The following is a 27,346-nucleotide window of genomic DNA, read 5'->3' as shown; positions in this document are numbered from 1 at the left end:
GTATGAGCAGTCAGTAGTAGTCTCCGGGACTAATGTCTACTTCCTGTGAGGCTGCCAACATGATTCTCAAAGAGGAAGGGGTTTCACTAACATCTTTTTGAGAAATCAGCAACTAGCTAATACCTTGCAACCTGGAACTGCAGTTGCAAACTATTAACACATATGATACAGAATGGCAATTTGAAAGGAGCTCCCCTTCCAATCTCTGATTTGAATTGCAACACCAACTTTGTTTTGTAAATCACAGGGTTTGCATTTGTAGAATTGCTGAATACATCTGGAGCAAGGTTCTTGAAGACATGAGCAGACAAAGAAAAAAGAGGTTTTTATTAAAAGGGGCTCAACAATCTTTTGTATGATGAAAAACATTTTTCTAGCAGTTTCTTAAATACCCTCCGGTTAACAGAAAGCAAGCATTAAAGTGAAGTTAAACACCACCATGTGGCATATAATTAACATTTCTCATTCTCTAAATGTTTCTGAGTAAAAAATAGAAATAAGCAAAAATTATCTTCATTCTGAAAACACATCTGGAATCTTACATACTTTTGGTACCCCAAAGAATTGATGTTAATAGTGAAGCATGCCCCATTCTTATCAGTAACTCTGATTAACTGTCTTCAAATGTCCTGACCATAGACAATTAACCAGAGACTTTAATGTCCCTCATTTCATGCCTTGTGTTTCCTCAGGGCTGTTTTAAACTCTGAGTTTTTCAGACTATATATGATGGGGTTACATAGTGGAGCAATAGCGATGTACGCCAAAGACATGAGTTTGTCATTGTACTTTGAGTGTGTTGATGCTGGTCGCATGTATGTAACACAGAGGGATCCATAGTATAAGATGACCACTGTGAGGTGAGAGGCGCAAGTGGAGAAAGTCTTTTGTCTTCCCTCTCTGGACTGTATTTTCAAGATGGAAGAGATGATGTTGATGTATGATGCAGCAATGACAACAAAAGGCACCATTGCTTCCACAGCACCAAGGATGTAGGAAAGCATCTCGATATTTTGAGTACTTGTACATGAAAGTTTCAATAATGCTATCACATCACAGAAAAAGTGGTTGATTATGTGAGAACCACAGAAGACCAGCCTAGACATGAGTGCGGTGTGAGGTATTGCATTTAGAAGTCCAAATAACCACGTTCCTGCAACCAACAACATGCACAAAGTCCTATTTATGATTGTTGAGTAACGTAGCGGATTGCAAATGGCCACGTAGCGATCAAAAGCCATAACTATGAGGAGCATAACTTCTGTAGACACCATATCAATGAAGCCATACATTTGCAGTAGACATTCCCAATAAGAAATGCGTGTGCCATTTAAAAAAAAAGTTGCCCAGCATTTTAGGGAAAATGAATGTTGTATAAATAATGTCTAGGCAAGACAAATTTGTTAGGAAGAAATACATAGGCGTGTGCAAGTGCATGTTAGAATAGACAATTGCTATGATAAGAAGGTTTCCAACCAGGCTTGCCATGTAAATCAGCAACAAGCAAAGAAATAGAGGGATTTGCAATTGCTGAAGACCCCAAAATCCGAGAATCAAGAACTCCTTTGTCCAGGTCTCATTTTCGTCTTCCATTTGTTGTTGCTGGAGTTTTTGAAGTTTGGGATTCTTGCAGAAACTGTAAAGAAAGAGACTAGTCATGTCAGTACATAACATGCTGTTGTGGGTAACCAAGAAGCCTCGTGAATAACAGGTTCAAGTTATACTTTTTAACAGAAGCGTTTTGAATTGTGAATAGATGCATGACAAACCTTCATTGTAGTATTACAGATGTAATATGTAGACTTCTCATCCTAATAATATGGATCAGTTGATTGGACTTTCACAATAGGCATTTCCCGTTTATACAAATGCAATGTTAGGGTGGGACTTTGCACCTCTTACTGTTCGGACCTGGTCTTCTCTCCCATACCACTACATGAAAATACTCACACATTCATTCATACAGTATATTGGGAGTTTTAGAAATGGGGTCTTTTGTTGGCAGTCAGGTTACCCCCTGTCCAAGCAAGGACCCACACTTTAGTCAGGGTAAAGGAGAGACACACCTGGTTAACCCCTGCTCACCCCCTTGGTAGCTTGGCACGATCAGAAAGGCTTAACTCAGAAGCAATGTGTAAAGTATTTGTACCAACACACACAGCAATACAGTGAAAACACTACAAAATGGACACCACCACAGTTTAGAAAACCGGTAATAAATGACAAAAATTCAACATACACAAGTTACAATTTGGATTTTCAAAAGAATAAGAGTCTTACTCTATAGAAAACAATGGAAACCTTGCTGTTACACGAAGTACCTGGTTTGCATCAAAAATGAAGCCACACAGGAAGCGTGCATCGGAAGAGTCAGAGATGCGGCGATTCCTTACTCGCAAGTGAGGCCATGCATCGTTTCTTCTCCGGTCGGGTCAGTGGTGCAATGCTTTTCTCTCCTGCTAGAGAGCGATGCGTCGATTTCAGGATGGACACCTTAGATCCACCCAGCCTTGCATTGATTTTGGATGCCCAGTGATGATGCATGAGAAATCCGGTTGCACGGTGTAGGAGGCTGGCCTGGCTTGTAGTGGGTACCAGAGGTACTTACACCTTGTGCCAGGTCCAGTTATCCCTTATTAGTGTAGAAGAGGTGTTTCTAGCAGCTTAGGCTGATAGAAGGTAGCTATGGCAAAGCAGCTTAGGCTGAACTAGGAGACATGTAAAGCTCCTACTATACCACTGGTGTCATATGCACAATATCATAAGAAAACACAATACACAGAAGTACTAAAAATAAAGGTACTTTATTTTTATGACAATATGCCAAAAGTATCTCAGTGAGTACCCTCAGTATGAGGATAAGATATATACACAAGATATATGTACACAAACCAAAATTATGCAGTTAATATCAAAAGGAAGTAATGCAAGCAATGTAAAGTTACAGTAGATTGCAATAGGAGCACATAGGTATAGGGGCAACACAAACCATATACTCAAAAAGTGGAATGCGAACCACGAATGGACCCCAAACCTATGTGAGCTTGTAGAAGGTCGCTGGGACTGTAAGAAAACAGTGAGGGTTAGAAAAATAGCCCACCCCAAGACCCTGAAAAGTAGGTGTAATGTGCACCTACAACCCCCAGAGAGCACAGAAGTCGTGATAGGGGGTTTCTGCAAGGAAGACCAACACCAGCAAAGCAACAACAGTGGATTTCCGGACCTGAGTACCTGCAAGACAAGGGGACCAAGTCAAATAGTCGCGACAGTGTCGAGAGTGGGCAGGAGCCCAGGAAATGCCAGCTGGGGGTGCAAGGAAGCTGCCACCTGTTGGAAGAAGCTTGGAGTTCTGCAAGAACGAAGAGGACTAGGAACTTCTGGGGAATTTGCCCTGAACGATGTGGGGGCACCTTGGCTAGTGCCAGGGTGCCCACACACTAAGTAACTTTGCACCCAATCTTCACCAGGTGAAGGTTAGACATATAGGTGACTTATAAGTTACTTAAGTGCAGTGGTAAATGGCTGTGAAATAACGTGGACGTTATTTCACTCAGGCTGCACTGGCAGGCCTGTGTAAGAATTGTCAGAGCTCCCTATGGGTGGCAAAATAAATACTGCAGCCCATAGGGATCTCCTGGAACCCCAATACCATGGGTACCTCAGTACCATATACTAGGGAATGATATGGGTGTACCAGTATGCCAATGTGAATTGGTAAATTTAGTCGCTAGCCTGTTAGTGACAAATTTGGAAAGCAGAGAGAGCATAACCACTGAGGTTCTGGTTAGCAGAGCCTCAGTGAGACAGTTAGGCATCACACAGGGAACACATAAAGGGCACATACGTATGAGCACTGGGGCCCTGCCTGGCAGTGTCCCAGTGACACATAGACTAAAGCAACATATATCCAGAGAAATATGGGGGTAACATGCCAGGGAAGATGGTACTTTCCTACACACGGCGTTAGAAAACCACGCAGCAAGGGGTTTGCATCATTATCAGCAGCCGCAAGTGGGTGTTGAGTCATTTCTCCAGCTGCGATGCGTCGATCTCCCAGTCGTGATGCAAGTGGTGCATCGATTTTAGTCGAGAAGTGGGTGGCTTGTCGTTTATCAGCCACTTTGTAGATGGTGCGTCAAAAATGTTCCTGCCCGGTGTTCTGTATGTGGATTTCTGCCCTTTTCTACCAGCTTCACCTTTCAAGGGCCTAGGGACTGGATCGGGCACCACTTGGCAGGGCAGGAGTCTCAGCAGAGAGTTCAGGTGCTGGCAGGGGAAGTAGTTGATGGCCCTGAGACTTCAAAGCAGGAGGCAAGCTCAGTCCAAGCCCTTGGAGATTCTTCTCAAGCAGGAATGCACAACAAAGTCCAAACATTGTCCCCTTTAACAGGCAGAAGCAGCAACTGCAGGATAGCCCAACAAAGCACAGTCCCATGCAGGAGCAGCACTTCTTCTCAGCTCTTCAGCTCTTCTCCTTGGCAGAGGTTACTCTTCAATCCAGAAGTGATCTTGAAGAAATCTAAAGTCTTGGGTTTGGGTCCACTACTTATACCCCTACTTATACCCCTTTCTGCCTTTGAAGTACGCAAACTTCAAAGGGAAGTCTCTGTTGTTCACAAGATCTTGCTTGCCCAGGTTTGGCCCCAGACACACACCAGGGGGCTGGAGACTGCATTGTGTAAGGGCAGGCACAGCCCATTCAGGTGTAAGTGACCAGTTCTCCCTCCACTCTAGCCCAGATGGCTCATTAGGATATGCAGATTACACCCCAGCTCCCTTTGTGTCTAAAGGGAATTCAAAACAGCCCAACTGTCAGTCTTACCCAGATGTGGAATGCACAAGCAGGCAGAGGCACAGAATGGTTTAATTAAGAAAATGTCCACTTTCTAAAAGTGACATGTTCAAACTAACAATCTAAAAACCAACTTCACTAAAATATGTATTTTTAAATTCTGAGTTCAGGGACACGAAACTCCACAGTTCTATTGTCTCTCAAAGAGAAATGGCACTATAAGAATATCTAAAGGTAGACCCCATGTTAACCTATGAGAGAAATAGGCCCTGCAACACTGAACACCAAAGTTGGCATTATTTCACTGTTGGGACATGTAAAACACATCAGAACATGTCCCAGAAGTGGTTACAGTTGCCAAATCGAATTTTCAGTGCAAGGCTGCACACAAAGACACTGCAGTGGCAGGTCTGAGACAAGTTTACAGGTCTACTTATGTGGGTGGCACAACTAGTGCTGCAGGCCCACTAGTAGCATTTGATTTACAGGCCCTGACCACCTCTTGTGCACTTTACTAGGGACCTACTGGTAAATTCGATATGCCAATCACGGGTAAACCAATCGCCAATACAAATTACACAGAGAGCATATGCACTTTAGCACTGATTATCAGTGGCAAAGTGCCCAGAGTCCTCAAGCGAACAAAAACTGGTCAGAAAAAATAGGAGGAAGGAGGCAACCAGTTTGGGGATGAACCTGCAAAAACGGCCATGTCCAACAGTGAGAGTTGATCTTCCTTTTGTTTTAAGGATGTAGTCATGATATACTAATGAAATATAATCAGCAACATTAAATATTAACCAGAGTAGCATAATTGATGTACCTCATATGTGTGCATCACAATACAATGTGAATGAATCTAATCACACTTTTATCTCAGTGAAAGCAAGCAATGCTAGAAATGACATCAAACTGCACATGTATTTTCTGTGCATTGGAACATAAGTAGATACAAATATGAAGTGTGCAGACAGAATCACACACGAAGCATCACACTGCATCTAAAAGTTTATTCTTATATTGCTCCTATTTTCTGTGCAAACTTCCTGAAGAGAACCCTATTGAAGAACAGAAGCTGTGGTTCAACTGTTCTCCAAAGGCGGTACTCACAGGAAAGTTTCGGATTCAAAAGTCTTTCGATACTTGGATTGATATTTTATAAATGAATTTGGTTTAGGGTAAGTAGATGGCTTTTTAGATAATATTTCTTTTTTTTTTAAGTGGGATTAATGTATATGTGTGCACTTAAAGTGAACTCACATAAGAAAGGAAAGAAAGGAGACTTTATAATGTGTCTTATATTGTGTATCTATCTTCTACATTATGCATCTAAACAAGGGTACATTTGACATGTTCTATTCTTTATAAACTACAGCCTACAACGTCCCTGATAACACAACTGAAAGAGAATTTTGGTGTGTCTCATAACACAATAATTTGAAGCATGCAAGGTCATAAACTGAGTCTCTACAGAATGTTAACTTATAATTTTGCCCTTTTAGTCAGAGGAGGGTTTCTGAGAAGTGTGTGTTACTCAACTTCAAGGGAAACAGCTGTCATCAGTGTAAACATTTAAACACTGATCAAAACCTGCACAACCCAAGCTCAAATTTGATTGAAGGAAAGAAAACTGTGAGAATGAGTTATTTTCTTTTCTTCCTGAACGGGCCAACATAATGGCCCTAATTACAACCCTGGTGGAGGGTGGTAAAGCAGCGGTAATACCGCCGGGAAAAAAATGGAATAACGACCAAGGCGAAAACCGCCAACATAGACAGCCACTTTAACACTTCGACAGACACGGCAGTAGAAACAAACACCGCGGCGGTACCCGCAAACAAACAGGCAGAAAACAAGGTTTGGCCCACTGTATTTCAAGAGGCCTATCCTCCACCTTTTCCAGGGCGGAACCAGCGCTATCAAAAGCACGGCGGAAACAGTACTTGAAAGGGAAACCACTCACCTCTCGACACCCAACGAGGAACCAGGACGCCATGGAGCCCGAACTACATGTACTGCCCATGCTGGTCTTCCTCCTGCTCCATCAGGAGCAGGACAGACGCCGTCGGCGACCACGGTGAGTACTGCACCTACAACACAGGGGAGGTGGAGAGGGAAAAGAGACTGACACACCCACGCAACATGCAATACCCCCACCTCCACCCTCACTCTCACCCACAAGACCATACACACAAATACATGTAGCAACATTACACATACATCCCCCCACTCCCTGGAAGAAAGCAAGGACAAAATTAAATGATTGTAAGGATTGTAATCATGAATAATCAGATAGTGAAAGTTCAAAAATCAGTATATACAAATATGTATACCAACTACACAAGTCCGGATAGTGTACCAATCATTGTCCGTGGACCAGTGGTCCCAAAATGCATGGGCGAAGCCCACACAAGATACTTGACTCGAAACGGAGAGAACACTGCAGGGGCATCAGATCGAAAATAAACAGGCACCTCAGGGGGAAAGGGGGGCACCTCGGCTGGATGAATGCACAACGCCACTGCTCCTTGAGGGGGTTCCATGCCCATTGCTGTATCCTGGGGAGTGCAAAGCCACAGTCTCACAAGTCTTTCCAGTGGGTGGTTTGCCCACTGCTTTATCCTGTGAAGTGCAAAGCCACAGTCTCACAAGTCTTTCCAGTGGGTGGTTTGCCCACTGTTTTATCCTGGGGAGTGCAAAGCCACAGTCTCACAAGTCTTTCCAGTGGGTGGTTTGCCCACTGCTTTATCCTGGGGAGTACAAAGCCACAGTCTCACAAGTCTTTCCAGTGGGTGTTTTGCCCACTGCTTTATCCTGGGGAGTGCAAAGCCATAGTCTCTCAAGTCTTTCCAGTGGGTGGTTTGCCCACTGCTTTATCCTGGGGAGTGCAAAGCCACAGTCTCTTAAGTGGATAACAGTCTCCACTGGTTCTGGAGGGGGCCTTGTGCCCAGAGTGCTTCATCCTGCCAAGGACTGAGGTAGTGGATGTGATTCTCCATTGGTTCTGGAGGGGTTTTTTGCCCAGAGTGCTCCACATGTATTGTGGCCGGTCCCATTCCCTCCTTGGGGTGTGTGTGCCACGAGATTGCCTAGGAACAGGTAGCATGATACGCCATGGAGGCAGAGACATACCCCACCCTGCTGCGGCTTCGCCATCCACTTGCAGGTGCAAACAGTTATGAAAGTCATGCCTCATGGAAGCTCCAGGAAGTCTCCTCCAGCCTCGGACGGCTGCCCACTGGTGATGGTAGCCAGGTCATCTGTGGTGCCACTGTCCGAGCACATCACGGGGCTGGTGGCGGTGCTTGCGGCGGTGTCTGTGGCGGCGGTGCTGGCGGTGGTGCATGTGTCAGCACCTGTTGAGGGACACAGCAGGATGTCTCCTGCAGCCTCGGACGGCTGCCCACTGGGGAAGATGCTGGAGAATGTTGCTGAGGCTGCAGATGTGCAGGTGGCGGTGCAGGTTGCTGTGCAGGTTGCGGTGCTGGTGGCGGTGCAGGTGGCGGCGCTGGTGGCAGTGCAGGTGGCGGTGCTGGTGGTGGGGCAGGATGCGGTGTTCGCCGCCGTACAGGTTGGTGTAGTCATTGACAGAAGGGGTGACACTAGTCCCTCAGTCGGTGCCACCGTGTTCTGTCCTGACCTGCTCTTCTGTTTTTGTCCCTTCCCCACCTTTGATGGTGCTGCAGGTGTCTTGCCACTGTCCCCTTTTGTTTTGGCGGAGCCCTTGGTGGCTGGTAGGTGCGGCTTCTCCCTCCGGGATGTGGGCACCTTCTTCACCTTGGCAGGTGGCGGAATGTCCTTGGCATCGCAAGGTGGCACACTAGCAGCCCTCATGGGTGGCGCACTTGATGACCCCGCAGTTGGTGGTACCACTGTGCCTGGGGATTTGGTGGCTGAGGTGCTGGGCTGGGACCTGGAAAGCCTGGCCCTAGGGGAAGGACAGGGGGGAGGTGAAGGAAAGAGGTCAAAGTTAGCCAGGAAAAGCTACTTAGACACACTGGGACAGGAAGATTGAGGGGGTTTGGGAGTGGAGGAAGGTAGTGGTTGTAGGAGGTGTATGTTTGCTGAATTTGGGTGAAGGTGCATGGGCCGGAGGCTGTTGTGAGGTGGATGGCTGTTGGGTGGGTGTGTGCCTGCGTTTGTGTACTTTGGGAGGAGGGCTCACAGACACACTGGGAGAGGGCACAGGGGATGTGTGCATGGTAGTGGGGGTGGTGATTGCACGTGAGCGGTGTGTAGTGATGGTCGTGCTGGTGATGGAGGTAGTGGCTGAGGATGCAGTGCATGCAGGTGTGAGTGGAGACAAGACAGGGAGGGAGGAGGACATGGAGGAGGGGGACACAGTGGAGGCAGTGGAGGTTGCTGTGTCTGCATGGGTAGGTATGGTACTTGTGTGAGTGCTTGTGGGATGTGTGTTGCTTATGTTTGCCATGTCCACTCTTGTGTGTTGATGACTGTGCATGCTGGTCTGATGGTGTGCTTGGGATAGGCTGAGGTACAGGGGACTGGGTCTGGGTGGAGGAAGTTGGAAGGGAGAGGCTGGACACAGGTACAATGGCTGCCATCAGTGTTGAGGCCAGAGCCTGAAATGCTCTCTGTTGGGCCACCTGCCCAAAATGAATGCCCTCCAGGTATGCATTTGTTTGTTGCAAATGCCTCTCAACACCCTGGATGGCATTCAAAATGGTAGATTGCCCAACAGTGAGGGATCTCAGGAGGTCAATAGCCTCCTCACTGAGGGCAGCAGGGCTGACTGGGGCAGGGGCTGAGGTGCCTGGGGCGAAGGAGATGCCCACCCTCCTGGGTGATCGGGCACGGGACACACGCTGAGGGGCTGCTGGGCGGGCGGTGCTGGTATGTGGGTTGGCGGCTATACCTGTTGATGCGGTGGGCACAGAGGTGCCCGCCATCGCAAGGGAGCTCCCATCAGAGGAGGAGTCGCTGTCGCTGGTGTATGCTCCTGTCCCCGACTTGGAGCTCCCCTCGCCCTCCGTCCCACTGGTGGCTTCAGACTCCGTTGCTTCACCCTCTAGGTCCAAGTGGGTTGCAGCTCCCTCCTGCTCCAGTGCTACTGCTCCTCCGCCAGATGATGCTATAGCACGCAAGAACAGGGAGAAAAAACAAAAAGGGGGGGGGGAAGACAGAAGAAACACATGTTCAGTGCATGCAACACCACTACCGTTGGCAGACACAACACACAGGGAGCAGCCCTATGCACTAAGCCATGCACTAACAGTTCCTAGCAAATTCACATGCCCATGGGGGACGAGGCCTAATCCCATTTGATGCACACCTGAAAGTCACAGGAGCCTGAGAATGTGTGGATGGCTATTACCAGTAGTGGGGTTGGATGCCACAGAGCCTGCCTAACAAGGGACCTAGCCTACCAAGTTCGCCCTGGCCTAGGGAAACCCACAGCCCACTTCGACCACCCAGACACCTCGTAAAGCACGCAGTCAGCTGCATGAGAGTGTACTCACCCCCTTGTGGCTGCTGTGATGCCCTCAAGCGCCTATCCAACTCCGGATAGGCCACCGCCAGGATCCAGTACATCAGGGGGGTCATGGTGCGACGGGCACCCCTTCCACGTTGGGAGGCCATCCCCAGATGGGCCATCGCCGTCTTCTTGCTCCAGTGGCGCAGGTCCTCCCATCTTTTACGGCAGTGGGTGCTCCGTCTATGGTAGACCCCCGGGTCCGGACGTCCTTGGCGTTGACACGCCAAACACCCTTCTTCTGGTGGGCTCTGACCTAGAGGAAAAGTGATTTATAAGTGGATGTTTCTAGCCCGTAAATTTCATCTCACGCATTGGCAAACACCTCCCACCCTCGCCCAGACATACATACACACACAATCCTGACATGCTGGCCTGTCCCCCTCCCACCCTCTTCCATCCACAACACTCCATACACTCAGGTGCCATCCACCATGCTCACAGTGTACTCACCTGTTTGTCTGGAGGACTGTACAGTTGCATGTACTGGGGGAGGACCACATCCACCAGTTTCTCCAACTCCTCCGAAGTGAGGGCAGAGGCCCTTTCCCCATACACTGTAGCCATCGTCGCTTCCAGACACAGGTCACAGCAGCACTTGCAGTGTAGGTCCTCTCCTGTTGAAAGTCAGGTATCAAGTGAGTGAACAGTAAGAAAATGGCGGCCACGTCCGTGGCGGTGGGTACCGTCACTGCCGGCATACATCGTCATTGACTCCTTCGACCCATAGGGCCCAATGTTAATCAATGCTGAATTGCGCAGCGCTCTTCGACCGCCCACCGCAACGGTGTATAATGCCAGCTCAGTTACCTCATTTCCCCTTGTCCCACCTTACAGGTCAGGCAGCCGCAATTTCAGGGTGCCACATGGGATGGAAAAAAACTGTGTCACATCTATCTAGGCCTTGAATACAGACAGATACCGGCACATTGCGATTTTCTTACGTTTTAGCAAATAACATATTGTGATACCTAAATGTTGGATGACCCTCTGCTTGCTGTTCTTCTCTATAGGGCATATCCGCTGAGGCAGGTGATGAGATGGCGGCATCCTCTGGTGTACAGACCCCTGGTGGATCTGTCGACATTGGAAGAGAGACACATCATTATCACATACAGACTTGATCGTGCAACAATCCTGGAACTGTGTGCCCAGCTGGAGCCAGATCTGATTTCAGCTATCCGCCATCCCACAGGAATCCCCCCTCTAGTGCAGGTTCTGTCTGTACTCCATTTCCTGGCCAGTGGGTCTTTTCAAACAACAGTGGCCATGGCATCAGGGATGTCCCAGCCAATGTTCTCTAACGTATTGTCCAGAGTGTTGTCTGCCCTGCTGAAACACATGTGCAGCTACATCGTTTTCCCTCAGGTGGAGGATTTGCCCACAGTGAAAGGTGACTTCTATGCTCTGGGACATACCCCCAACATCATTGGTGCCATTGATGGTACACATGTGGCAATTGTTCCCCCCCGCAGGAATGAACAGGTGTACAGAAACCGGAAAAGCTACCATTCCATGAATGTGCAGATGGTGTGTTTGACAGACCAGTACATCTCCCATGTGAATGCCAAGTATCCTGGCTCTGTGCATGATGCTTACATTTTGAGGAATAGCAGCATCCCTTATGTGATGGGCAACTCCTGAGGCACCATGTGTGGCTAATAGGTGAGGCCAAGGTCCCTACACAGTTGACATAGGTGTCTGGGTATGGGGTTGTCCCTAAGGGTTAGTGTCTGTCTAACACTTGTCCCTCGACATTTGCAGGTGACTCTGGTTACCCCAACCTGGCAAGGCTACTGACCCCAGTGAGGAATCCCAGGACAAGGGCAGAGGAACGCTACAATAGGCACATGGGCGAACGAGGAGGATTATAGAACGCACCTTCGGCCTCCTGAAGGCCAGATTCCAGTGCCTCCATCTTACAGGTGGCTTCCTATACTACTCAACGAAGAAGGTGTGCCAGATAATCGTGGCCTGCTGTATGCTGCACAACCTGGCTTTGCGACACCAGGTGCATTTTATGCAGGAGGATGGGCCAGATGGTGGTCTTGTGGCAGCTATGGAGCCTGTGGACAGTGAAGAAGAGGAGGCAGAAGAAGAAGATGTTAACAACCGAAACAACACCATCATGCAATACTTCCAGGGAGACACAGGTAAGAAGATGTAACTGCTCCCCACATCTCATACTATTGTTGGAGCTAGCATAAGTGTCATTTTCACTCAGTGTATGGACCCTGACTTGTTACTTTGCCTTTCCATTTCACAGATCTAGGTCCCACTTTGTGCCCTCTGCTATGTTTACTGCTCTTACCGCTGTGTTACATTGTTATGTGAACAAGTACATTGACATTGCTATATTCCAGAGGTTTTGCAATTACACATTAGTGAAAGCACAGACTGACTTCAGATTGTTTTGTGACTCAAGTGTGTTTATTTCTGGGCAGATAAGTGGAGGGGGTGTGAAATGGGCTGGGGTGATGGTGGAGGAATGTCCATGGGAGAGTCCAGTCTATTTGTTTCACAGGTGCATTGTCCAATGGGGAATAGGAAGTGGAGCAATGACAGTTTAAGGTGGACAGGGTGACAAACTGGGACACAAAGGTGACATTCAGGTGGATCTTATTTCCTGGCGGGGGTCTTGGCAATGTTCTCTTTCTTGTTCCTGGATCTCAGGGACCGTTTGCGGGGTGCCTCCTGTCCACACGCGCGACAGCGGAGGTGGAGGGCTGTTCATCATCCAGGCTAGTGTCAGGGGCCCGTTGGTATGCCACTGTGTCCCTCCTGGTGTTGACAAGGTCTGCCAGCACCCCAGCAATGGTGACCAGGGTGGTGTTGATGGACTTCAAGTCCTCCCTGATCCCCAGGTAGTGTTCCTCCTGCAGCCGCTGGGTCTCCTGAAACTTGGCCAGTACCGTGCCCATTGTCTCCTGGGAATGGTAGTAAGCTCCCATGATGTTGGAGAGTGCCTCGTGGAGAGTGGGTTCCCTGGGCCTGTCCTCCCCCTGTTGCAAAGCAGTACTCCCAGCTTCTCTGTTGTCCCATGCCTCTGTCCCCTGAACCGTGTGCCCACTGCCACTACCCCCAGGTCCCTGATCGCCCTGTGTTAGTGGGGTTGCCTGGGTTCCCTGTAGTGGTGGACACACTGCTGATTGACGTGTCCTGGGGACAGAGGGATGGGCCCGCTGGGTGGGTGCTGTGATGGTGTTTCCTGAGGGGAAGGTTCAGTGGTGGTTTGTGACTGTGTCATGGGAACCAACTGTCCCGAGGTCCCTGATGGGCCGGGCTGGTCATCTTGATCCAGGCGTGCAGAGCTGCTGTCATCACTGTGGGGGGACTGGATATGTCTGGCACCTCCTGTCTGGTGACCTTGGGTATGGGTCCGGTTGGGGTGTAAATGCACAGTTATTGTATCTGTGTGTGCCATCTTGTGCAATGGGTGAGTTACCCTCTACTCCTGTGCTTGCATTTTTGCGTGGCCCTGGTGTGATTGGTGATTTTGGGGCATATGTGAGTCTCTCTACTGGACATGCTTTTGTGATGGGTGTCCATGCATTGGTGTTACATGCAGGGTTTGATTTTGGGATGTGTGGGTTGTGTTAGTGGGGTATCTGTGGGTTGTTGGGGTGATGGGTGTGAGGGTGGGAGTATGTGATGGCATTCAGGTGGGGTGGGGGGATAAAGTAGTAAAGATTTGCCTTACCAGAGTCCAGTCCTACTGCTACTCCTGCGAGGCCCTCAGGATGCATGATCGCCAAGACTTGCTCCTCACATGTTGTTAGTTGTGGGGGAGGAGGTGGGGGTCCACCGCCAGTCCTCTTTACAGCAATCTGGTGTCTGGATACCACGGAACGTACCTTCCCCCGTAGGTTGTTCCACATCTTCCTGATGTCATCCTGTGTTCTTTGATGCTGTCCCACTGCGTTAACCCAGTTGACAATTCTCCGCCATAGCTCCATCTTCCTTGCAATGGACGTCTGCTGCACCGGTGATCTGAATAGCTGTGGCTCTACCCAGACGATTTCCTCCACCATGACCCTGAGCTCCTCCTCAGAGAACCTGGGGTGTCTTTGAGGTGCCATGATGTGGCGTGGGTGATGTGTGAGGTGCTGTCTGTTGTGATGTGTGAGGGGATGTGTTGGTGTGTGTTGTTTGAGGTGCGTGGATGTTGTATAAGTGATGGTGTTGTGTGTCTGTGGATGCTGGTGTTGTGTTAGGTAGTCTCTCTCTCTGGCCTTCTTTCTGATTTTTGGTTGTAAGGGCTTGTGGGTGATGTGTTATATTGAATTGGGTGTGTGGGTGTGGTGTGTGTATGTGTGTCAGGTGTGTGTATTTTGAATTGCCCAATGTGGTTGTGTTTTGTAAATGTGTGTGTATTTTGAGCGTGGCGGTGTGTATCGCCAATGGATTACCGCGGTTGAAAGACCGCCATGTTGATTCGTGGATCGTGATAGTGTGGGCATATTACTGTTGGCGTGACGGTGTAGGTTTTGGTATCGCCAGTTTATCACTGACCTTTGGTGTAGCGGACTTGTGTGGGTGTCTGTATTGTGGCGGATTCCGAGCTGTGAGTCGTAATACCTGTGGGATTTACCGCCAGGGTTGTAATGAGGGCCAATGTGTCTTTGCTATACACGTGAAGGCAAGAAATGGCTGGTCCGGAGATTTTATTAAGTTGATTCCTATGATTACAAGCAACATCTTCCTTGGATGGACTATATTAGGAGATGAAATCTCTGATTTAGAAGCAGACAAATGAAATACATTGGACGGACTGAGTTGCTCTAATGTGGATTGTATCATTATAGACTTTGAATAATTGAATTTTGTGTTTTTTTCCTGTATGTTTTATTTAGCATGTATTAAATAATTGATATATGTCCTTGCCACATCTAATTCATTGAACATAATATTATTTTGACTCTATGATGGTTCCAACTATTTTAGAACTTATATGAATCCATCGTATCGAAACACTTAACATTTACAAACTATTTTTGTTTCTGAGTGATCCACAGGAGGTTTTTTATATACATACACGTGGAGGCAAGAAAGGCAGGTCTAGGAAAACTATGCAACATAATGCAGCACATTATATACCAGTATTACTTTCTTATTGTGTAATATTTACACATGGTAATACTGTCAGGTTAAAGCGCTAGCCTCCTAAGTAACAGTTTAACAACCAAATACAGACATAAGCAAATGAAAGATGACAGTTAACATTTGTGAATGGCCATCCACTGCTCACAAACACGTTTTGATCTATGCGAGCTAGAAACAGTTGTTTTGTTGAAATTGGCGGACTGTGCAGCACAAGACGGGTTGTGTAGCAGATGCGTAATTTCAGGGGCCCTGCACATAACATAGTATCCCGTGCAATGTCAAGAAGCAGTACAACATATCAACGCAGTGGAGGTGGAAGTGTGAGAGCAACTCATGAAAAGGATCTTTGCAAACAAATACTTTTCATACTCCGAAGACAACAGTCTCAAATGAAGGGCAGTGATGTTGAAGGACATGAGACATTCAATGATAATTCAATACATTGTAAAGTGAGTGAGCCAAGGGCAGCAGTCAGGGTGTTTCATAGATAGTGCTGATAGTTTGAAATACTGTTTGTGACAGTGCTTAATTTGTAAATAGAAATGTGCCGGTGCCCAAAGCCCTCCTCTTAAACACGAGGCTGCTGCATTTAAAAGTGCGAGCACAGAATACTGAGGCAGCGTAATCCTGAAGCCATCTCAGGACGCTTCAGTCCATATGAAGCCACTCACTGCCCCTTCCGCTCACTCTAGCTGCTTTCTACCTTTGTGATGCTTTTTCGTTTTTCTCTTCCTCCGTCTTTCCCAAATGTCTTTTGTTCGCAGCAAATGCCTGAGGCAGAAGACTAAGCACAGACATTCAAAAATAAGTGCTGGTGCTCAGCACCGGAATCAACAAGCACAAATTAAGCACTGGTTTGCGAATATCTAAGAGCAATAAATGGGCAAAAAAACAAGATAACATCAATTTAGGTCCTCTTCGACCAAACGTTAACAGTACTCATTGTTACTCGGGCCTTAAACCCTAAGGAATTGGGAATTTCTTGTGATTTCATGACCAGTATATTTTGTCCCACACAGTAATTTCCCTTTCTATGGCAGAAGTTTGCAGAGTTTGCAATCCACCAGTATCATGCACCTCATAATCAAAGCCATTGTAGGGAGCAGGTAGAAAATCAGCTATTGTGTACAGTGTCCCTAAAAAACGATCACATCTTGGGGCTTGCTATATAGAATTCCATTAATTATATGTGAAATCTCTTCTGCATTGACTTCCGTTTTATGGAGACTCCAGATGTCTTCATTCAAGGTTGGCAGAGTAATATTAAAAGCATACTACTGAGTATTAGTCTAACATCTGCATTGAGGATGGAACGATAGGAGGCTCTAGAACAGTGGTTCCGAACCTGGGGGTCCGCGAAGCCTCCTCAGGGGGTCCGCAACTGCTTAGATTATTAAAAAATATTCAAAGATTAGGTCCCCAGCTTTCAGTAATGACTTAGTGGGGGGTCCCCGGACTCCAAGAACGAGTCAGTGGGGGTCCCCGGGATCCAGTAATCATAAAGTAGGGGTCCACAGAAGTCAAAAGGTTGGGAACCACTGCTCTAGAAGACATAAGAGAGTATTGAACCAGAAATGGGGGTGAAATTGATCACATCACATCCCGATGTGGGAGCCCTTGTGTAGGAAAGTACCATCTTTCTTGGCATGTTACCCCCGATTTTACAGATATGTCAGTATGTTTTTTCCTGTCTCACTGGGATCCTGCTAGCCAGGACCCCAGTGCTCATAGTTTGTGGCCTAAATGTGTACGCCTGTGTAGTGCCTAACTGTGTCACTGACGCTCTGCTAATCAGACTGTCAGTGCTCATGCTATCTCTGCCTTTAAATTTGTCACTATGGGCTAGTGACCACTTTTACCAATTTCATTTGGCATACTGGAACACCCTTATAATTCCCTAGTATATGGTACCTATGTACCCAGGGTATTGGGGTTCCAGGAGATCCATATGGGCTGCAGCATTTATTTTGCCACCCATAGGGAGCGCAGACAAACCCTTACACAGGACTGCCATTGCAGTCTGCATGAAATAACACACATGTTATTTCACAGCCATTTTCACTGCACTTAAGTAACTTATAAGTCACCTATATGTCTAACCTTCACTTGCTGAAGGTTTGGTGCAAAGGTACTAAGAGTTAGGGCACCCTTGCCTAGCAAAGGTGCCCCCACATAGTTTAGGGCCATTTCCCCGGATTTTGTGAGTGCGGGTACACCATTACACGCATGCACTACATATAGGTCAATACCTATATGTAGCTTCACAAAGGTAAGTCCGAATATGGCCATGTAACATGTCTAAGATCATGGAATTGTCCCCCCATTCCAAATATGGTATTGGGGAGCCAATTCCATGCATCCTGGGGGCTCCACTATGGACCCCCAGTATTGCCAAACCAGCTCTCTGGGGTTTTCTCTGCAGCTACAGTTGCTGCCACCCCACAGACAGGGTTCTGCCCTCCTGGGGTCTGGGCACCCAAGATGCAGAGAAGGGTTGCTCTTGGGTGTCACCGTGGACCCTTCACAATCTAGACATCTCAAACTGGGAATAAGAGTTCAGGTTAAGAAAAAGACCTATCTCAAGAAGGCTCTAGTCGATTCTGGGGCTACCAGAAACTTTGTTGATGCCCAATTGGTCCGTGCATGGGGGATCCCATGTATTGAAAAGAAGACCCCAGAAATCATCCAGGCAGTCGATGGAAAACTCTTGACTGCAGGTCCAGTAACTCTTCAGACTGTCCCCTTGTCGGTGATTTGTGAGGTTAAGAATCAAAGAAAGAAACATAAAGAGAAACTCATCCTTGACGTGATCCATGCTCCCAGTATGGTATTATCCTTGGCTTGCCATGGTTAACTCATCACAATCCAGAGATTAATTGGGCAGAACGAAAGGTTGTGTTCTCGTCTGCGCTATGTAAAGAACAATGCCTCCAAAAGATTCAAGTATCAAAAGTTTGCAACTCTTACATAGCTACTGCCACGGAGAAAGAAGTTCAGTTGCCCAAACAGTATTCATCTTACGAAGATGTATTCGATGAGAAACAGGCAGAGAACTTACCTCCTCATAGATCTTATGACTGTCAAATTGATCTAGTACCAGGTGCGATACTTCCCAACTGTCATGTGTATGCCATGTCAGAACATGAAAATCAACATTTACGAAAATACCAAGATCAATTCTTGGAGAATAGTTTAATTCGCCCTTCTAAATCTCCCGCAGCTTCTCCTTTGTTTTTTGTTCCGAAGGCAAATGGAGAACTTCGAACTTGTATCGACTATAGGGGATTGAACAAAGTCACCATCAAGAATAAATATCCTTTGCCCCTAATTCCGGTCTTACTGGAGCAAGTAAAGAAAGCAAAAATCTACACGAAGCTTGAACTTCGAGGTGCTTATCATTTGGTCAGAATGAGAGAGGGTGACGAATGGAAAACAGCTTTCAAGACAAGAAATGGCCTTTTTGAATACACTGTCATGCCTTTTGGTCTATGTAATGCTCCGGCAGCATTTCAATTTTCTTGAATGACGTTCTTAGAGAGTACCTCGACATATTTGCCATAGTCTACATAGATGACATTTTGATCTACTCAGACAATGAAAATGAACATGTTAAATATGTCAAGAAAATTCTAGCAGCCCTTTGAAAGCACTATTTATATTGCAAACTAACCAAGTGCGAGTTTCATGTTACCACCGTTGAGATTTTGGGGGTTATCCTTACCCCTCAAGGGATGGTGATGGCTGAAAAGAAAGTAAAGGCCGTATCTGATTGGCCCTCTCCAAAAATTGTTTGTGATGTACAATGTTTTCTGGGGTTTGCAAATTTTGACCAGAAATTCATAAATCATTTCTCCCAGACAGTGGCTCCAATCACCAAGTTATTAAGAAAGAAAGATAAATTTGTATGGTCCCCATAAGCTGACCAAGCCTTTTCAACTTTGAAAGAAGCTTTCTCCATTGCCCCAGTCTTGACTCATCCTGATGCAGATCGACCCTTCATAGTGGAAGCTGATGCTTCACAAGTGGCAATAAGAGCAGTCTTGTCGCAACGAAACAAGGACACAGGTTAACTTCAACCTGTAGCTTACATGTCTCGGAAGTTGAATGAAGCCGGACAGAGCTTCTTGTGATTCGTGATGCCTTTAAAGAATGGAGACATCATTTGTTGGGTGCCAAATACACTGTCACGGTATTCACTGATCATCAAAATCTTCAATTCATGAGTTCCGACAGACTTTTGACTCCTCAGCATTATACGCTGGATGCTGTTTTTTGCCGAATTTGATTTTGTGGTAACCTTCTGGCCTGGTAAAGATAATCGCAAAGCTGACGCCTTGTCCCACCAAGAGTCTACCATGTGGCCTGCAGTTCAAACCTCCAGAGCTATCATTGCTCTTGTCAAAGACCTCCAGTGAACTGGCAACTATTTTACTGAATAGAGTGGTTCGTTATCATGGACTGCCAAAAATGATCCTCTCCGATCGGGGGTCGCAATTTGCCTCCAATTTCTGGAAGACATGGTGTAAAACACTCCAAGTGACATCTACACTATCTACTAGCCACCATCCTCAAACAGATGGTCAAACGGAGAGACTAAATCAGACTTTGAAGCAATACCTACGTGCTTAAGCTGAAAAAGCACTTCATTCTTGGAAATCAATGCACTGGTCAGCTGAGTTAGCCTACAATAACTCATTTCACACTTCTACTGGCGTTACACCCTTTTTTGGTTTGTTTGGCTATCATCCTGACACCAACAGGCTGGCGGTGCTTCAGTGCCCATTCTGACCGCGGCGGTAAAGCCGCAGTCAGAAAAGGGGATCCGGCGGTTTCCCGCCGGATTACCCCTGGCTGGGCTGAATCAGCAGCGCCGCCATGGAGATTCCGACCCCCTTCCCGCCATCCTGTTTCTGGCGGTTTTTACCGCCAGGAACAGGATGGCGGGAACGGGTGTCGTGGGGCCCCTGCACTGCCCATGCCACTTGCATGGGCAGTGCAGGGGCCCCCTAACAGGGCCCCAGCATGATTTTCTCTGTCTGCATAGCAGACAGTGAAAATCGTGCCGGGTGCAACTGCACCCGTCGCACCCCTGCAACACCGCTGGCTCCATTCGGAGCCGGCCTCTGTGTTGCAGGGCCTTTCCCGCTGGGCTGGCGGGCGCTCCTTTGGCGGGTGCCCGCCGGCCCAGTGGGAAATCCAGAATGGCCTTCGCGGTCTTTTGACCGCGGAGCGGCCAAATGGCGGTGACCGCATGGCGGGCGAATGACCGCCTATATCCTCTGAGATATTTTTGGCACATTGTCACTAAAATAAAGTACCTTGATGTTTAGTAACTATGAGTATTGTCTTTCTCATGATATAGTACCTATACAATATAAGTGGCATTGCATGAGCTTTGCATGTCTACTAATTCAGCCTTGGCTGCTCTGCTATAGCTACCTCTATCAGCCTAAGCTGCTAGAACACTTCTTCACTCTACTAATAAGGGATAACTGGACCTGGCATAAGGTGTAAGTACCATTGGTACCCACTACAAGCCTGGCCAGCCTCCTTCACCTAGTCATAGTGCTGCGTGGGCTTCTTCTGCAACTTTGTTGTCCCCATGTTAAGGGACTCCTGTGTGCACTGCCTGGTCTTCTCTGGGCTCTCTGAGTTGCTGAGGGCCCCCAATGACTCCTTCGCTTGGGTAGAGTCCACCAGGTCCTTCCTGGTCCTGGGCTGCGCCATTTTCTGCTAACTGCGAGTTTTGTGTGTGCCAAGGCTTTTTGGTGGACTCTGATGACGCAAACCCAACTGCAATCCTCCATCCAGCGTGGGACATCACTTGCACCCTTCAGGAGCCCGACTTCATCTTCTTGGGTGCAGTACTGACTTCTCTTCTCCACAGGTGGTTCTCCTTTTGCACCTTCATCTAGGTGAGCAGGGGCTCCTGTTCTTGGTGGACTCTTCTGTGCTTCTTGGACTTGGTCCCCTTCTTCCACAGGTCTTCTGGTCCAGGAATTCAATGTTAGTGTCTTGCAGTCTCTTCTGGGTTTTCCATAATTCTTCTTCTCGTTTCTGCGTTTGTTCTGGGGAAGTTACTGTGATTTACTCCTGCTTTCCTAGTCACTGGAGTGGCTTGTGGTACTTATCTTTGGGCCTTTCTAGTACTCCGAGCTCCCCGCTACGCACTACACTTGCCTAGGTGTGGGACCCCCCTTCGCATTCTATTTTTTTAGTATATGGTTTGTTCTCCCCCAGACCCACTATCCTCTATGATAGTTTATCCATATTGCACTGTTTTCTAACTGTTCTTATGCCTATTTCTGAATTCGAGTGTGTATATATATATATATATATATATATATATATATTGTGTATTACTTACCTCCTAAGGGAGTATATCCTCTATGGTATTTTTGGTATTTGTGTCACCAAAATAAATGACCTTTATTTTTGTAACACTGAGTGTTTTCTTTCATGTGTGTGAGTGCTAAGTGTGATTACTGTGATATTGCATGAGCTTTGCATGTCTCTTAGATAAGCCTCGGCTGCTCAACCATAGCTACCTCTTAAGAGCCTGGCTTCTAGACGCTGCCTACAGTACACAAATGGGGGATACTTGGACCTGGTATAAGGTGTAAATACCTCAGGTATCCACAAGAACCCTAGGCCAGCTTCCTACATTGGTGGTGCGGCAGTGGGACAAAGCACTTGCAATTGCCTTATCACTCTGTCACCTGGTGCTATCCACAGGAATACCACTCCACACTTAGAAGTATACACTATACCTAAAGCAGAGAACTAGTCTCTGAAGTTTAGGTAAGCTAGGGTCTGGGCATAGCCCTTGCTCTCAACTTCCAACAAGTTTTTTTTTTAGAGACTAGGGGGTTAGGTAGTTAGGCACACCCTACTCTATCCTATAACACACACTATGTTTGCTACTGGACACACCTTTGAAGTCATGGAGTTTCCTTATGAGAACCTGACCTTCAGGAATTGAGGGGGCTGTGTGCAGACAGAAAGTTAGATATGGGGCGGAACCCTAATAAGAATCTGATCTTGGGTTTTCTCCTCCAGGATGTCCAGAACCAAGCTGGTGGCCAGGAGGAAAGAAAAAACAGACCCTGTTACCTCTAAGGTCGAGAATGACATTCTTGTCCCAGATGAGGGTACCTCAAAGGGTCTGAAGATTCCTAGTAGACCGGCTAGCATAGCTGGGAGTGAGAAAGGTAACCTTTCACTCCCAGGGGGCAAGTAGAAAGGGTCACTTAGACTAGGAGCAGATCCTCATCTGCCTATTCTCATATCACTTCAGTCTCTGAAGAATCCCACTGTACAACTCCAGGTGATGACTCTATAGATAGAGAACTCAGGAAACTGAGACTGGAGGAGGTTAGGCTGAGGCTGCAGCAGCAACAGCTAACCCTAGACAGGGAGGCCTTGGCATTGGAGAGAGAGAAAGGCAGGGGTTGAAGTTAGCACCCCATGGCGGCAGCAGTAGTTTTGATTTTAGGAAGTCTAGGGTCAGGGAGGACTCTTGATTCCAGAAATCTTAGCAAGGCTGTTCCCCCATACAAGGTGGGGGATGACATCCAAAAGTGGTTTGCTGCCCTGCAAAGGGCCTGTAAAGTTTAGAGGGTCCCCCAGAGACAGTGGGCTGCTATACTGTGGCTCCCCCTCTCTGACAAGGGGAGCAATAGACTCCTTACTGTCAGGATGGAGGATGCTGACAAGTACACAGTTTTAAAGTCTGCTCTGTTAGAGGGATTTCGTCTCACCACTGATCAATACAGGATAACGTTTAGGGAGACCAGGACTGGGTTGATTTTGTGGGCTGCTCTATCAAAGCTTTTCAGGGCTAGATACATGGCAGTAAAGTCAATGATTATGAGGTCTTATGTAACCTCATCCTCAGAGAGCATATACTGAAAAACTGTGTATCTGACATGTTGCACCAATACTTGGTTGACTCAGATCTGACCTCTCCCCAAGAATTGGTAAAGAAGGCAGACAAATGGGTCAGAACAAGGGTGAGCAGAAAAGCTCATACAGGGGGTGACGAGGACAAGAAAAAGGAAGCAGGTAAGTCTGGTGACAAAGGTGGAGACAAAACAAAATCTAAAGAGTCTTCATCAGGCCACAAAAGTCCTCTGGTGGTGGGTCCAAATCCTCTTCCTCTAACAAGAAACCTTGATGCTTTATTTGTAAAAAAAACAAAGGCCATAGACCAGGAGACAGCTCCTGCCCTAAGAAAAGCACCAAACCTCCCACCAATACAACCCCCAATGTCTACCCCTAGTGCCCCTACTAATAGCAGTAGTGATGGGTCATGTAGCGATAGTCATTCCAAGGGTGTAGCGGGACTCACCTTAGGAAGTGTGGTAGGGGCTGGGTTAGTTAGGGATAATACTGAGGCTGTTTTAGACTCAGATGGGGGCACTTATCTTGCCACCCTAGCTGCCTGTCCCCTTAACATGGGTAAGTGCAGGCAGCGCCCCAAAATAAAGGGTGTTCAGGCAGAGGCCTACATGGGCACAGGTGCCAGTGTCCTTATGGTGACTGAAAAAGTGGTGTACCTTGAGCAACACCTACTTGGTCACCAGTATCAAGTGACTGATGCCCATAACAACAAATTTATCCACCCCATGGTGGTTGTTAAACTCAGCTGAGGGTGGGGGGGCTTACCCAAGAAAGTTGTAGGTGCCTCCGATCTACCTGTTGAGTGTCTGTTAGGAAATGACGTGGAGTCTTCAGCCTGGGCTGAAGTGGAGTTGGAGGCCCATGCATCAATGCTGGGCATTACTGGGCACATTTTAGCTTTGACCAGGGCACAGGCCAAAAAGTAAAAATAAAAAGGAAACTTGAAGCCTGAAACAATGCCCAAGTGGCTCCTAAAGCCAAAAGAAGGAAGGGCAAAAAGTTGCCCCCTACATCACCCTCCAGTGAGGATTCCCCCTTTGAGGAGGAGGAATCTACTCCCATAGTAGAACCTACACCTGAAGATCTGAAAGCTGACGCAGCTAAACTCATAGATACAAGGGGGCTACCAGGGAGGAATTCAGTGCAGCCCAAAAAATCTGTCCCACACTGGAGGGGTTAAGACAGCAAGCTGTCCTTCAAGAATCAGGGGATGTCAGTGGTACCCACAAGGTGTACTGGGAAGAGCCAAGGGAACCCAAATTTGGTGACACCAGAAGATTGGTAGCACCTCTGAAGTACAGAAAATGTTTGTTAACCCTTGCCAATGATATACCCCTGGCAGGTCACTTGGGGCAAAGCAAGACTTGTGAAAGGCTCTCTTTCATTGGCCCCACATGTCAGAAGACACTAAGGAGTTTTGTTGCTCCTGTGTCACCTGTCAAGCTAGTGGCAAGGCAGGTGACACTACAAAGGCCCCCTTAATTCCTCTTCCTGTGGTTGGGGTTCCCTTTGGCTGGGTAGTGGTTGGCATTGTTGAACCCCTGACCCTCCCACAGCTTCTTGGAAACAGATGTATTCTGGTGATGGCGGACGATGCCACCAGGTATCCAGAAACCATACCTCTTAGGACCACTACAGCCCCTGCAGTGCCAAAGCCCTTTTCCAGGGTGGGTTTTCAAAAAGAGGTAGTCTCAGACAGAGGTAGCAACTTCATGTCTACATATTTAAAAGCAATGAGGAAAGAGTGTGGTGTAACATACAAATTCACAACACCTTACCATTCCCACACCAATGTGTTAGTAGAGAAGTTTACTAAAACCCTCAAAGGCATGATCATCGGACTCTCTGAAAAACTCAGAAGGAGATGGATGTCCTTCTGCCATAGCTCCATATTTCCTACAGGGAGGTTCCTCAGAAGGGAGTGGGTTATAGTACATTTAAATTCTAATTGGACATTCTGTTAAGGGTCCACTTGCTCTTGTGAAGGAGGGCTGGCAGCAACCTCTCAAGTCACCTAAACAGGACACTGTGGACTATGTACTTGGGCTAAGTTCCAGAATGGCTGATGTTAGAAATAAGGTCTTTGGTTGGCAGTCAGGTTACCCCCTGTCCAAGCAAGGGCTCTCGCTCTAGTCAGGGTAAAGGAGAATCACCCTCAGTTAACCCCTGCTCACCCCCTTGGAAACTTTGATTGAGCATCCAGGCTTAACTTCAGAAGCAAGGTGTAAAGTATTTGTACCAACACACACAGTAACTCAGTGAAGAAACTACAAAATGACACGACACCGGTTTAGAAAAATGGATTATATCTAAACACAACAAGACCAAAATGACAAACATCCAACATACACAAATCAAGTTATGAATTTAAAAAGCAAACAAGTCTCAAATCCTTTAGAAAACAGTGAGAATGTTCTTAGCATACAAAAGTACTTGGGTAGCGTCAAAATAAAGCTGCATGGGCGAGTGATGCGTCGATTTCTCACACGCAAGTGAGAGCGCGCATCATTCCTCCTCCGGTCAGGTCAGCGTGCGTCATTTCTTCTCTCCCGCAAGAGAGTGATGCGTTGAGCTGGACAGGCACCTCGGGTCTGGGCAGGCTTTGCGTTGATTTTCCATGCCCACCGATGTTGCATCGAATTCCGGTCGCATGGTGTCAAGAAACCGTGCTGCATGAGGGTTTGCATTGTTAACAGCAGCCGCTGTGTGTGTTGCACGTCGTTTCTCCAGCCACGTTGCGTTGATCTCCCAGCTGCAATGCAGGTGGAGCACGAGGCCGGCTGCATGTTGTTTTCAGCCACGGAGCGGGTGGTGCATCGAAAGTTTCCCCTCACGGCGGTCTTTGTGTGGATTTCCGTCCTTTTCCACCAACTGCACCTTTCAAGGGCACAGAGGCAGGGTAGGGTACCACTTGGTAGGCAGGACGCTCAGAAGAAAGCCCAAGTGCTGGCAGAGAGAAGTCTTTACTGTCGCTGAGACTTCAACAACAGGAAGCAAGCTCAGTTTCAAGCCCTTGGAGATTCTTCACCAGTGTGAATTAACACAAATGTCAGTCTTTGTCCTCTCTTAGGTAGAAGCAGCTACTGCAGGCCAAACCCAGCAAAGCGCAGTCACAGGCAAAGGGGCAGTACTCCACCTCCTGCTTCTCCAACTCTTCTCCAGGCAGAGGTTCCTCTTGGTTCCAGTAGTAATCTGATTTTCAGGGGTTTGGGGTGCTCTTCACATACCCCTTTCTGCCTTTGAAGGAGGACTACTTCAAAGGGAAGTCTCTGTTGTTTTCAAGATCCTGCCTTGCTCAGGCCAGGCCCCAGACACACACCAGGGGGTTGGAGACTGAATTGTGTGAGGACAGGCACAGCACTTTTACGTGTAAGTGACCACTCCTCCCCTCCCCTCAGCCCAGATGGCCCATCAGGGTATGTAGACTACACCCCAGCTCCCTTTGTGTCACTGTCTAGAGGAGAGGTGCAAACAGCCCAACTGTCAAACTGGCCCATACAGGGAATCCACAAACAAGAAGAGCCACAGAATGGTTTATAAAAGAAAACACCTACTTTCCACAAGTGGCATTTTCAAACACACAATCTAAAAACCAACTTCACTAAAAGATGTATTTTTAAATTGTGAGTTCAGAGACGCCAAACCCCACATGTCTATCTGCTCCCAAAGGGAATCTGCGCTTTAATCATTTTTAAAGGCAGCCCCCATGTTAACCTATGACAGAGACAGGCCTTGCAACAGTGAAAAACAAATTTGGCAGTATTTCACTGTCAGGGCATGTAAAACACATAAGTACATGTCCCACCTTTAACATACACAGCACCCTGCCCATGGGGCTACCTAGGGCCTACCTTAGGGGTGCCTTACATGTAGAACAAGCACTTGCAATGCAACAGGTCTCGCATTTCTCCGAGTTAGAGCTATTAGCTGTTGTAAATTCCCAATCAGACTTTTCTTGCCACATTAAACCTATCGGCAAAAGTGCAATTAACTATGTAACAGGGTCGATGTCATGCAAAGCGCTCGACTTCTGCCAAGCGAGATCGCACTGCGAA

At 47.4% G+C, this 27,346-nt stretch overlaps 1 protein-coding gene across 1 annotated transcript in view; it reads right to left on the bottom strand.

Moving 5' to 3' along the window:
* Positions 1-325: 325 nt before the first annotated feature.
* LOC138303593 (putative DBH-like monooxygenase protein 2) overlaps positions 326-27,346 on the bottom strand; it is a 186,845-nt gene continuing 159,824 nt past the window's right edge. The window contains exon 13 of the mRNA XM_069242867.1: positions 326-1,636. Within this exon, the coding sequence (XP_069098968.1) occupies positions 1,577-1,636 (60 nt within the window). The 3' untranslated portion in view covers positions 326-1,576. The remainder of the gene's footprint in view (positions 1,637-27,346) is intronic.

Source organism: Pleurodeles waltl, chromosome 7 (genome assembly GCF_031143425.1).
Source record: "Pleurodeles waltl isolate 20211129_DDA chromosome 7, aPleWal1.hap1.20221129, whole genome shotgun sequence".
Taxonomy (NCBI): domain Eukaryota; kingdom Metazoa; phylum Chordata; class Amphibia; order Caudata; family Salamandridae; genus Pleurodeles; species Pleurodeles waltl.
This window is presented reverse-complemented; position numbering and strand designations above follow the sequence as displayed.